This window comes from Ursus maritimus, unplaced genomic scaffold (genome assembly GCF_017311325.1).
Source record: "Ursus maritimus isolate PB19 unplaced genomic scaffold, ASM1731132v1 scaffold_18, whole genome shotgun sequence".
In the NCBI taxonomy this organism is placed as follows: domain Eukaryota; kingdom Metazoa; phylum Chordata; class Mammalia; order Carnivora; family Ursidae; genus Ursus; species Ursus maritimus.
Window position 1 is genome coordinate 55,620,630 of NW_024424230.1, and position 14,358 is coordinate 55,634,987.

General features: G+C 39.6%; 1 protein-coding gene across 1 annotated transcript in view; it reads left to right on the plus strand.

Annotated features, from left to right (window-relative positions):
- Positions 1–14,358, plus strand: part of PTPRM (protein tyrosine phosphatase receptor type M) — a 749,396-nt gene that overhangs the window by 596,551 nt on the left and 138,487 nt on the right. Inside the window, exons 16-17 of the mRNA XM_040632384.1 lie at positions 7,612–7,763; positions 11,425–11,499. Coding sequence (XP_040488318.1) covers positions 7,612–7,763; positions 11,425–11,499 — 227 coding nt within the window. The remainder of the gene's footprint in view (positions 1–7,611; positions 7,764–11,424; positions 11,500–14,358) is intronic.

The following is a 14,358-nucleotide window of genomic DNA, read 5'->3' on the forward strand; positions in this document are numbered from 1 at the left end:
TTACAGCAAATTGAGCGGTCAGTGCAGCGAGTTCCCATATACCCTCTGCCGCACACAGGCGCCACCTCCTCCACTCTCAACACCCGGCACTAGAGTGGTACCCTTGTGACAACTGGTAAAGCGACACTGATGTGTCATTATTACCCCAAGTTCATAGCTTACATTAGGGTTCACTCGTGGCAGTGTCATGCTGTAGTTTTAACAGCCATAGAACAACTTGTATCCACTCCAACAGTATCGTATGGAATAGTTTCACTGACCTAAAAACCCTCCGTGCTCTGCTCAGTCATGGCTCTTTCCCTACCAACCGCTGACAAACACTGATCTTTTTATTGTCTCCACAGCTTTGCCTTTTCCAGAATGGCAGATAGTTGGAATGAGGCAGTATGCGACCTTTCCAGATTGACTTCTTTCACTTAGTAATGTGCATTTGTTGCCTCCGTGTCTTTTCATAGCTTGATAGCTCATTTCTTTTTAGTGATGAATAACATTCTATTGTCTGTACGTGCCCCTTTATGTATTTATCCATTCACCTCCTGAAAGTCATTTTGGTTGCTGCCATGTTTGGGCATTTATGAATAAAGCGGCTATAAACATCTATGTGCAGGTTTTTGTGTGGATATAAGTTTTCACCTCTTTTGGGTAAATACCAAGAAGTGTGATTGCTGGATCATATGCTAAGAGCATGCTTAGTTTTGTTTGAAACTGCCAAAGTACCTTCTGAAGTGGCTGGACCAATTTGTGTTCCCGCCAGCAATGTATGAGAGTTCCTGTTGCTCCACGTCCTCGCCAGCATCTGGTGTTGTCAGTGTTGTGGATTTTGGCCATTCGAATAGGTTCATAATGATATCTTGTTATTTTAATTTGCAGCTCCCTGATGATAGATGATGTGAAGCATCTTTTCATATACTTATTTGTCATCTGTAAGGCTTCTTTGGTGAGGTGTTAAGGTGTCTTTTAAGGTCTTTTGCTGACTTTTCAATTAGGTTGTTTTCTTGTTTGTTGACTTTTAAGAGTTCTTTGTATATTTGGATTTAGATCTTTATTCCTTTCTAGTATTTACATTCAATGCCAGAAATTTCCCTCTAATCACTGCTTCTGCTGCCTTCAACAAATTTTGATAAGTTGTGTTTTCATTTTCATGTAGTTTAAAATATTTTTTAAATTTCTCCTGAGGTTTCTTCTTTGACTGGTATGTTGAGAAGAGTGTTCATTAATTTCTATGCATTGTGGGATTGTCCAGCTGTCTTCTCATACTGATTCTTAATTTAGCTCCACTGTGGTCTGAGAGCATACATTGCATGATTTCTATTCTTTTGAATTTATTAAGGTGTGTTTTATGACCCAGAACATGTTCTGTCTTTGTGAATGTTCTCTGTGAACTTGAGAAGAACATGTATTCTAATATTGTCAACTGAAGTATTCAATAGCTGTCAGTTATATCAAGTTGATTGATGATGCTATTGAGTTCAACTATGTCCTTACTGATTTTCTGCCTTGTGGATCTGTCCATTTCTGATAGAGGGGTGGTGAAGTCTCCAACTATGATAGCAGATTCATCTATTTCTCTTTGTAGTCTGTCAGTTTTTGCCTCACATGGGTTGATGCTCTGTTGTTAGGCACATTATGGATTAGGTCTTGCTGGATAAGTGACCCCTTTGTCATTATGTAATGCCCTTCTTTACTTCCCATAACCTTCCTTGCTCTGACATTCCTCCATCTGAAATTAATGTAATTCCTACTTTCTTTTGATTAATATTAATATTATATATCTTTCTCCATCCCTTTACTTTTAATTTATATGTATCTTTATTTTTAAAGTGGATTTCTTACAGAGAACATATTATTTGGGTCTTGTTTTGTGATCCACTCTGACAATTTCTGTCTTTTAATTGATGTTAAGACCATTAACACATAAAGTGAGTATTGATATTGTTGAATTATTTTCTACCATATTTGTTACTGTTTTCTACTCATTGCCCTTCTTCTTTGTTCCTATTTATGTTTTTCAATCTTTTTCTGCTTTAGTAGTTTTAATTGAGCATTTTATATTTTTCCATTTGCTTTGCTTTCTTAGTTTTTTTAACTCTTTTTAGTGTTACCCTAGAGTTAGCAATATACATTTAAAACTAATCCAACTCCACTTTCACATGACATTATACTGCATCACAGATAGTGAAGTACTTTATAATAATAAAGGATTCCTCATTCCCCCCTCCTATCCTTTGTGTCATTGATATCATTCATTTCACTTATACATAAACTATCATCAGCTGTATTGTTGCTATTATTAAGTTGAACAAACTGCTATTTACTAGATCAATTAGGAATAAGAAAAATGAAAGTTTTTATTTTACTTTCCTTTATTCCTTCTCTAGTCCTCTTCCTTTTTTTATGTTGATCTGAGTTTCTGATCTATATTATTTTCCTTCTTACTGAAGAACTCCGTTTAAAAATTCTTGAAAGGCAGACTATTGGCAATAAATGCCCTCAGTTTTTGTCTGAGAAAATCTTTGTTTTTCCTTCATTTTTAAAAGATAATTTCACAGGTTACAGAATTCTAGGTAATTTTTTTCTCTCTCTCTCAACATTTTAATTATGTCACTCCACTATCTTCTTCCATGCCTGGTTTCTGAGGAGAAATCAGATACAATTCTTATTTTTGCTCTTGTATAAGTTAAGTGTTCCCCCACCCCCACCCCCATGGCTTCTTTCAAGCTTTTCTCTCTATCTTTGACTTTTTTCAGTTTGAATATGATATGCCTAGGTGTAGATTTGTTGGCATTTATCCTTCTTGGTATACTCTAAGCTTCTCAAATCTGTTTTGGTGTCTGACATAATTTGGGGGAAATTCTCCGTCACTATTGCTTCAAATATTGTTTCTATCCCTTTCTTCTTCTTCTGGTTTCTCACTACATGTATATTACACCTTTGTAGTTGTTCCACAGTTTGGGAGTATTCTCTTTTTTCAGTCTTTTTTTTTTCCTTTGCTGTTCCGTTTTAGAAATTTCTATTGTCCTGTCTTTCAGCTCAGAGATTCTTTCCTCAGCCATGTCTATTCTCCTAATGAGCCCATCAAAAGCATTCTTCATTTTCGTTAACACTTTTTTGATCTCTAGAATTTCTTTTGATTTTTTTTTTTTTTTTTTTACTTAGTATCCCCATCTTTGCTTGTGTTATCCATCTGTTCTGGCATGTTGTCTACTTTTTCCATTAGAGCCCTTGGCATATTAATCATAGTTATTTTAAGTTCCCAGTCTGGTAATTCCAGCATCCCTGCCATCTGACTCTTATTCCAGTGCTTGCTCTGTCTCTTCCATGTTTTTTGCCTTTTACTATACCTTATAATTTTTTATTGACATCCAGACTTGGTGTACTGAATAAAAGGAACTGCTGTGAATAGGTCTTTTATAATGTGATAGTAGGTATTGGAGAAGGAAAGGCATTCTATAGATCTATGATTAGGTCTTAGGCTTTTAGTGAATTTGTGCCCCTGTGCTATGATCTTCACCGGTGCTTCTCAGTAACCTGCCACTAAGTGGGACAGGATGGCTGGAGGGAGCTGAAGTTGAGTATTTCTCTTCACCTAGATCAGTTAGGCTTTGATAAAACCCCAGCAGGTTAGGCTGTAGTAATACATCCTCTTGAGGGCCAGCCCTTTCAAGAAGCACAGAAATGCTCTGCTCTGGGTATATTTCAAAATGGCTGTTTTCCACCCCCTTCTGCTGGAAGCTGGAGGGTTTTGCTTTGTTTTGTTTTGTTTTTTCTCCAGTCTGTACTTTGAAGACCTGGTAGGGCTCTTGGGGATGAAACTCACAAAAGTGTGGGGGATCCTCTAAGACTGGATGCCCCCCTAGAGTTTTTAAGTCTCAGACTTGTCCACCTGAGCCTCCAGTAACTCATCAATTACAGCTTAGGTTTTCCTGGCCTGGTGCCAGTTCTACCAGAGCTTTCTGCTCATGGGCTTCTGCTTTGGCGGGTCATGATTCTTCGTATTCACCTGTTTCTCTCTGTGGTTTTGGGAGCAGCAGTTTGTCCTATGACCTCAATGACCTCAATTATCTGACAAAGCTAAGGAGAGTTGCCAAGTTTCAGTTTGTTCAGCTTTTTACTTGTTAGAACAGGGTGATGACTTCCAAGCTCTTTACATGTTGGATGGTAAACCAGAAGTCTTCTCTTTAATTTTTTATGATCCATTTTTAGATATTGTTAGGAATTTATTATTATCATTATCATCATTATTATTATTAAAGGTCTTTGAGATTCATGCAGTCCAAATTTGGAGATTGGAGATTGAAATACTTTAGACAATTTGTTAAAAATCAAAATGGAAAATTCCTTGCATCTTTAGATAAGATTGCAAAGAGAATTCCCTTCACTTTAGGGGTTTCCCTGCACAAAACACTTAATTTCATTATGTTGAGAAAGTTTTTCTGACAGTTTTAAAAGTTTTCATTTAAAAAAATACAGATCTGAAACACAAAGCTTGCAAGAGAAGTAGAAAAAAGAGAAAGTGAAAACTTCCATTTATCCACAGTCATTCCCAAGCCTCCGTTCTAAATCCAGCATTCTTCAGCCCTCTGTAATTATGGACTACAGCATTTGTATATATGAGAACAAATGAAAACCCCAAGCAATGACTCGAAAACCTCCATAACCAAGCCAGCCTCTTTTGATAAGTAGGTTGTAGAAAAACTCTCCATAATAACACTGTGATATGATAATGATTAATTCAATTAACAAGCATATTGAACACCATCTCTTTGTGTAATTGGTTAGGTGCTAGTAAATTACTCTTGATTTTTCAAAGCATAATATTTAGTTACGGGAAGATAGAGTATTCATACAACTTGGTGGTAATTATAAGGTAACTTGTAAGGAAACATAATGTAATGAAACTTTACTAGAAATAACACACTGTTCTAGAATGAGTGTCTTTGGGGTCAAGAGATCTGGAGTGCCATCTCAGCTCTACCATTTGGATGAGTCACCTTACTTCTCTGAGGCCCATTTCCCTCATCTGTAAATTAGGAAGTAAGAAGGGCTCTTAACAAGATCACTAGGATTAAATGAGGTAACACTTGTAGAGTACTGTCGCTCATTATCTGTTGGGCACCTTATGTTAATTTCCACTCCCTTCCATTCCAATCCAAGTAAGTATCTAAGTGCGGTTATATTAATGGAGAGCAGAAGTACCACAGACATGCTGTTTTGGGGCCACATCGTGTTTTAATTTTTTTAATTTGAATTATTTGACAACACTTAAAAATTAAAGGAGTCCACATAAAATCCTGGATTTCTATTTTTTCCTCAAATTTACAGCATCTGGGACCTCCATGGGGGAATCCATCTGCTGGAGCTTGAGGACATTGTGAGCCAGGTTTTGAAGAAGGTTCATGAACAGAGTATGTGCTTAATATAAGCTTAAAGCTGTGGGTCTCTGACAGGACCTCTGATTTGAGCAGGCTCTCATGGGTCCTTAATGGGTTTCTTTTGTGCTTAAAGATGATCAGCAATGAAGTGTGTAGCTTGACATCACTGAAATTAGTTCACACAGATAGAGGATTAGAAAGGAGATAGAGCTTTTGCAGTACAAGCTTAGCTTTTGTGGGTCCACACATCCCCCATCCACCCCACCCCCAGGAGCACATTTGCTGTCATCTCTAACCTGTAAGGATTAGATTAGAACACAAGCAAGAAAAGACAAAGAGGGAAGTCTGGTGAACTCGACGATGGCCTTCTTCATGGGCAGAACAAAAGAGAGTATGGAGGCAGACATCTGCATAAATCAGTCCAAAGCAAATCAAAGAAATTCCAGCAGAAAGGGAATTTTTGCCTGAATTGTGGAGCTAATTATCTCAGTCCTCCACTTCAGTGTTCCTGGGGAGACCTGGCTTAAGAATGCTTTTCCAACAAGCTGGCAGATTCAGAAGTGGAGAGAAAATGTGTTATTGTAACCGCAGCTGTGGAGCCTGAGCCTGGTTGCTGCCTCTGTCCAGAACACCTGTTGAGAACATCCAAGCTCAGACCAGCATGGCTTGCTGGGGGAAAAAAGGGGGAGTTTTCAAGAAGGCCATCATGGTGTGCACGCTGGCAAGAGAAGAATGCCAGCTCCCAAAGAAGCCACTCTGGGTTGCTTTTTAAACATCTTTACAACTTTAACACGGTCATAGAAATTATAGATGATTTTCATCTTTCTGTTTCAAAATTCTTTTTTTAACAACTTTTTAGTAATAAAAAGGGCAACTTATTAATGAAACCCTTCTGCCTTCATGGTATGAAATTAAAAGATTATTATAACTACAGGCAAGAAAGCATTTGGATTATGTGGCATTTGGAAATGACAATAAAGATTATCCATATGGTCTAATGTTGTCAATGTCTTACATTGCATTAGCAATCACCTAATATGGGCGTGATTTTGAATATGTGGCTCATTTTAAATTCTGCTGTGTCCTAGGTCAATCAGAGTCAAGAAGATTTACTAGAAAGAGCTGCCATCTTCTTGTGTAAATGCTGCCGGGTGCTTAGGCAGAATTAGGGTATTTTAGGACATAATATCTTTGGTATTATGGTGCAATAGTTTTAAACCTTCTCACTTTATACCTTTTCTTTAAGCATCTCTCATTTTATTCTCGGCTGTCCCGGATATATAAAACAACCTCCAGTAGTAAAAGCTGAAAAATTTTTGCTTTATCTGTTTCTTTGTATGTCAGGTCTCTTACATTTTTATGGCTTTGCCCAGGTATTTGTAACTTCAGATTATGAGTTTTTGGTGGTCAGGGAGCAAGACTCAGAGGCCAGAGTTAAACTGTGTCTCCAGAACAATTGGAAATCTCTTTACTTCCCTTGGCCTTTTTGCACTCTCTTCCACGGAGGGAGGGGATATGGGGGCTTATGCCTCTGCTAAGCTCTCAAGGAAAGCCAGCAACTTGAAATTTCTTTACCTTCTGCTCCACTGACCGGCCTCAGTAAAGAACTAATCTGGGGTCATGTGGAGTTAAGTCACGTCACAGCTCCCTGAGAAGTCGGGATATGCACCTGAGGCCTGCCTGAGCCCCTCTTGCTCTGGGGAGGCTGAATGTCATGGCCAGCAACCTTTCTGCACATACTCCAATGATACTACTGTCTTCACTCCTTGCCTGCTTTTGTGTTTTAGTTCAACAATATGCCTCGTAGATTCATCCTTAGCTTCTTTCAGTTTTGTTTGGCAGATACTTACCAGGGCATCTACTCTTTGCTGTGGAGTGTAGAAAATAATTTAGTAAAAAGCGAGTAACTCTAGAAGCTTATCAGTAAGTAGATTATGATGGCATTGTACTAGGGCCATTGGTCATTTTAATTTCACATGTAGTAGGAGAAGCAGAAAGTAATATTTCAGGCTGCGTGTTCCTAATATCACTGTGGGTTTTGAGGCTGGCAGTAGATGTTTTTCATCTCTGTGTCTCTGCAGCTGGAAGAGAACCTGACTTTCAAAAGGCCCCATAAACAGATGTTAGGGATGAATACGAATAATTCAATAGAAATTATTCCTGATCATTCCTCAGGACGCATGTCAGAGCCCCGTTTTTCATTCTCATGCGTGTCTATATAATGACTCTTTGTCCTAAGGAAACTAGCCAAGAAGCGGAAGGAGACGATGAGCAGCACACGGCAGGAGATGACCGTGATGGTGAACTCAATGGACAAGAGCTATGCCGAGCAAGGCACCAACTGCGACGAGGCGTTCTCGTTCATGGACACACACAATCTGAACGGGAGATGTAAGTGCAAACGTGTCTTCGCTTCTAATACCTTTCTCTGGTTTTCTAGGATGCTGGATAGTACTGGGGCATTGGAAAACAAAACCTCCCTGGAGAATTCCTATGCCCGATTGGTTTCTCCATCCCTTTCAGCAATTCTGAAAACTGCTGTGGGTGTCATGGCTTGCTTAGGAGAAGAGGAAACAGCAGAGATGATAGGGCCAGACCAGGGAGCACAGGAAGCCACAGTTTCTGTGAAACCTTAGCATTGCATGAAGGCTTTTCTCTTCTTGGAGAGAAAGGCACCTGCTTCTCATCATCCTTTTTGTGGTTGAGATCCTGTTTGTAAGCTAACCAGGTGTGGAATTACACAGGGAAGCCTATTCTAAGACAACTCACTAAATGGCAGTAACAAGTTAATTGTTTATTTGTTTAGCTGACAGGTTTTGCCTTTATTATAGGGCTGTTAGTGGCAATTAATAAGTTAAACTGTATTTCCACTTCACAAGTCTTACATCTCACACCAGGTGGGTAAACCAAACTTCAGCTAATGCCTTCCCAGACTGCCACCTGTGATCCAGGTACAAGGCATTATTTTAGAAAGCTAACAATTCGATTGAGTATATGACGAACAAAAGGAGCAGTTGTGGGTGTCCCTGGTGATCTTCTCAGAGACCAGAAGTAAATCCCACGTGGATGCCTGATTCTGTGGTTCATGGCCATGCTGAGTTCAAGGGCAGAGGTTTCTTTACTGTGTGAAATCCATGCCCACAGACTGCCACTGCCACTGGCCACATAATTAGCATGTTGGACGGCAAGAGGATGAAACAAAAGTGCAGCTATCACCAACACTAATAAAAATGCAGAAAGTCCAGAACCATGATTGAGAAGCACAGAAATCGGGTCTTGGGGGTTGGGGGAGAGGGCTGATACCTGTGTGGACAGTGTGTGCCGTGTTCCGACCACCCGCTCGGCCTGTTCTTTTGCTGCAGCTCCCAGGCCCCCCATCTGCCTGCCCTCTGTCCGGTCACTACGTGGTCAGTGTCCACCTCTCCCGCACTCTGCCCTTCTCCTGCATTCAGCAAGGCTCCTGAGAGCTTCTACTTATGGTGGCTGCAGTTGCCCACCTCTTCCCTAGAGGCTCTACATTCATTCATCTACATGCACACCTGGCCCAGGGGAGCAGTTTAGCAGACACAGCTGTCGGCTGTCACCCCAGTGGGGAGGGTGGCTCTCTTCATTCTTGGTCATTGCTCTTTGCCCTTTGGTATCATTTTCAGTGTAAGGGAACATAATCTGTGGTGCTCCAGTATTCCACAAACTACTTTTTTTCATAGAATTTTCTCTTTTTTTGTATCAAATGTTTTATATATATACATATACATATATAATGCATTTAATGGCCAAAATAAAGCAATTACACTACTTAACGATACACTGTTGTGGGCTGGGGTGGGAAGAGTCCTGCCTACCAACAGGGTTAGAATCTTGGTAGTAGTGGTTAGTTCTTCAATGCCATTATGAAAGGGGCCACACAGTTGTTCTCACTTTCTGGGATAACCCATTAATGTTCCAAATGTCCTATTTCGTGGTGAAATTCCTCACACGTAAATTTACTAGGAATTACCTGCCCAGATTAGAAACCTACATGACTAGTTTCCAGGCTTTTGAAGTTTGAATAACAGGGGCTATTTGCCTCTGGACAGGAAATTTAATTTGGCAGTTACTTCTTTAAAAGTGATTGTATCTGTGGAAATCCATAAATGCTCAGGCAAAGAGGTTGCTGCAGAAACCAGCATCAGCTTCCAAGCCATTATTTTATGCCTCCTGTCAATAACACTGATAGAGGAAACACAGCAGGACGTGCTCCGTTTTCCTCCCACTCTGTGAGCAATGACTAAGTGCCATCCCATCCCCAACCATCAGAGTGATCCTGATGGTAACTTTATCATGGTTACTCTCTTAGTGCCTTCAGAATAAGAGACGAGCTACTGGGGGAGGAAACGTGCAGGAGAGGGGTTCATTAGACCCCTAGGCCTCCAGCCCCGAACCTATTACAAGTCTGGGTATGTCTGAGGTCTTTTAGGGTTGGGAGGTGAGTAGCTTTTAGAAATGAGACAGTGAGAAATACGAAGTTGGAGAATTTAAAAATAAGCACAAGCTCGTTTATGAGAATGGGGAATAATCTGTCTACCAAAGCAAATGGGAGTTGTACCATCTTTTTTAAATGTTATACAAAGGGGGAAAATAAATGTGTATAGTGGGAATGGGTTTCATTTTTATACTAAAGACAAAAGTATTTAAAATATATTTTTAAAGGGTGAAAATAAACATAGCTATTTTGTATCTGCTTTGCACACTTTCACCAATGACATAAAAATGTCTGCAGGTAATAGACGTTATTCTTACTGACCCTAGCACATTTTATAAGTACTCGGGTTTTTGTTCTTATTTTCATCAATTACCCTCTTTTTTCCTGGCAGTTTACCATAAACATGCATTATAAATATGATACCTCTCTATTTTAGAAAAATATCTTCTAAATGACAGGCAGCCTGGGTTCTGGTTATTGGTCTGTCATTTCTTAATTCTATATTTTAAAAATATAAACAGAGGTAAAAACTTCTCCACGAGAGCTGAAATATATTAACATGGCAGCAGAATAAAGATAGCATACAATATCCACAGGGATTTGGTATTTCTGCCCCTAATAAAATGATGTAATTGGGTATTAGTGTCCCAATCCAGAACTTTAGCATCAAATAAATCATGTAACTACATCAGAAAGTTAAGATTTAGACCTGCGTTTAACCAACTTGAACATTTGAGCACATGCAAATCATTAGCCTTATACTTTAATGAAATTAAAGTGATTTTAAAGCACTAATCAATTAAGATGTTGAAGACGGTTCACAAACTAATTTTTGAAAAGGAAGTACCCACTTTCAATGAAAGCAGATTAATTGGACGGGATTGACTTTCCCTCCCAATAACAGGGAGGGAGAAGATCTAATAGTTAAATCCCGAATCTTTCAGAGGACCGTTTCAAAGAAAAATAAGCATTTTTAAAAAGACTGAAAAGACTAAGAGAACAATGTGAAGGCATGCAGCTTTCACCTTAAATATAGTGCACACGAAACATCACCTTTGTTTTTGTAAACCAGGTCATAACATTATAGAAAGTCTCAGAATATCCAAAATAGGAGGAACAAGAGGAGTTAACGAACCGCGAAAACATCGACATTCAGAAAATTCTCCAACAGCCATGTGTAGACACCTCCTCATACCCTTAGTTATTAAAAAACAAAAACAAAACAAAACAAAACAAAAAAAACCAACTGGCATGATACTAGAATTCGACAAGCAAAGGCTAGAAGTCAAAACAGAAGTCTAATGACTTTCTCTATTCAAAATGGCGGCAGAAGTTATGGGGATTTTTCTTCATTTGTAGAGTACGAAAATCTTTTAAGTGATATTATCGCATGTTTGTCCCCTCAAGTACAAGTGATTCCCTGGAGACACTGGAGAATGGTAGTATTTACCACATAGACTTCCGTAGATGTCTGGCGTTTCATCAGTCAAGTCTCTTACTAGCGTGGTGTCCTTCTGAGTGACCTCGGAGGGCCGTATTCTCAGGTACTGCCTCTCTGCAACTGCTGACTAGTCCTTCTCTCATTTACAGCTGTGTCTTCACCCTCGTCCTTTACAATGAAAACGAATACACTGAGCACATCGGTGCCCAATTCTTACTACCCAGGTAACAGATTTTTCCGTTGTTGCATCCATTCATAACCCCTTAGCAATCAGAATCAATCCGCGCTCTCACTTTGCTGCCCATGATGCTTGAGGAGCTTAATACGTTTGATGTGTTGTAACCCGATGCTTTCTATGGCTTTCTGCGGGAAAAGTGGGGGGCTTTTCATCAATCATTTACTGTTCTTTCTCTTTTTACTTTCTCTGCATTGACCCGCTTATGATGTATGACAGATCCATTTGTGCCAACTGCAATTTTAGGTGAGAACATTTCCCTTTATCACAGTTTATTGCAGGAGTAATTTAGAAAGTCAGTGGCCACTCTCTAGGAGCCTGGAGTTCTGCTCTGTTTGATGCAGGGATTGTAAGCAGGACAAGGGGGTGGTGGGTGGCCGGGGGGAGGGCATAGATAATAAAAAGACTCTCCAAACAGTCTCCTTTGATAAGAAGGTTTTGCCTCATGTATGTTGGAAACGATACCAAAGGATTCAAATGAACAAGCCCAGCTCTCGTATTTTCCCTTTCTGTGTTCAGAATTTAAAGTCAGATTTGATCCCAAGGGAAAACACAGTATGTCATCACTCCACTGTGTACTTCCAAGAGCTAAATTTTGTAATGTGACAGTTGTAAAAGTAAAAATCACTTCTTATTATTTTCACTTACCACTAAGCACTAAAAACTTCAACTTCAAAAATAGCATTTTTCTAATTATGCCAAATGTTATGCAGAAAAATTATCACAGTAGAGTTTGGGCCCCCTACCCCTTCTCAGAGCCAATCAGGGCACCCCAGCATTCCAAAGTGTCTGTCACACAGTGGAATTTCAAAGGAGCTGTGTTCTCAGCAGAAAAGTGACAAGATGGCACTTTATAATCACATGGTTTATTATGTGTCAGATGTCACTAGAAATGAAATAAAATGTTAGCCCAGTGGGGCAGAATGCATTGAAGATATAAAATGTTCCCCGTGGGAAGCCGGAAAAAATCCCATTTGTCCAATGTAAGAAGGTTCTGGAGAAATGGCATTACCTGGCTCTGATAACCAAATAAGCATGAGAAGCTGTTGCATTTGAGATGCATCAATAAGCCAAGTGTATCACGGCTGTGTTCTCTTTCTACTACTAACCATACCGAGAAGGAGCACAGCACAAACGACTTCAAGCTATATACCAATTCATCGTAGCAAAAGTTCTACCCTCAGCTGTTCGACTCCTGCTTCCTAATTCTCTTTACAAGGGTTGATATCTTTGCAACATAATTTTCCCCCTGTGCTTCTCTTTTCTCTAAGTTGTTACGATTTTTGTAGGTAGGATGATTTGTTTTTCTTACCATGTTTTCTGGGCTTGAGCAAGTTTGTCACCTGAGTTACAAGTGAACTCAGACAGAAGTGTAAGAATGGACACAAACCCAAATTTTTGAACTTGCCTCATTCTGAGCTAACAAACACAGCTCACTAAAGCCCTGCACCCCTTTTAATGCCAGCTATACGGTGAAAAGGCCGCATTTTTATTCTTTTCATAAGTAAGGGGCACAGGCTAATTTTGGGCACCCGAACAATGTAATCTACATGCAGATGACATTTGCAGAATCTTCTGATAGGCGAAGATGTGTGATTTCTTTGTGTGCCGTGGCATTCGTTCTGCAGCTCCTCTAGTAGACGTCCTGACCTTGAGGGAGCTGGAGTGGGGAGGGCCAAGACGTGCACTGTCAGAGGGAAGAAAATGTTCAGATTGCACAGCAGGATTAAGATAAGCTTATTAAACAAATACCATTTTTTAAAGTCGCTGCTTTGTTATTACAAACACTAAGGACATCTTTTAAACTTGGTTTGGCTTCTTTACCAAAAGGGAATCACTTGAACAGACAATTTAAGTGGCAAAAATGATGTACATCTGTGAAAAGTAAGTCAGCCAGATTGACAAATAACTGTTACCATGTCTGGCTTATATATGTACCAACGCAGCAAATGGCCGTGCTTGGGAACCGTTCCTCCCACGGAGTTTGGTGCAAATGTGAATCCATATATTGCATAGTAAGGATTAATGAGGTGATCCCTTGACATCACGGAAAGAAGATAAGCTGTACATACATCTACTCTGGCACTTTAGGGGAACGGCACTATTAACAGTTACATAGACAAGAGCGTTTTGCTGTGACTTGGAGCTTGGCGTGCTTAAATCCTCCATTATCTCCACCTGTTATGCTTATGCGCTAAGGTGCCCCGCCTAACGCATAGAGCTTTACTGTGCCTTTATGTCATTTTCTCGCCAAAAAAATAAAAGAGAGAGGTTAATAGACAGATTTTGATAGATAGATGTTGATATTGATAGATACGTAGATAGAACACCCCACACACACCTCAAAAACATGGCACTCATTTCAATTCTAGATTTTTCAGCTGGTGTGTTGAGAATTGAAGATAGTCTATGAAAGACTATAGGAAGAATTAATTCACAGTTCTCCAAAACCCATCAGAACTGTTAGTGAGAAACTTTGTTTCTGATTTCCTCCTAGGCATAACTTTTAATTGAAAAAATTGTTGGTAATTTTTAAACCAATATAGGAAATCAATGTCAAATAATATATTTTATCAGTAATAATTCTTTTTAAGTCAGAGCAAAGTGATTAATCACTAATTTTGGTGGCATCAAGAATTTCTAATCGTGTGGGTGACCCAGTTTCATACCACGGATGGCACGAGAAGCCTTCTATTCCCTCTTCGACATCTGTGTACTCAATAGTAGCACTCATTTCTTAGATGGCCTCGGTAGTGCTTACATGCCTTAAGACAGGTCCTGCACACTAGTCACGAGGCCGAGATAGTCATGCAGCGGGTGTGATCAGTACAGTGGTAACAGTGGTGGA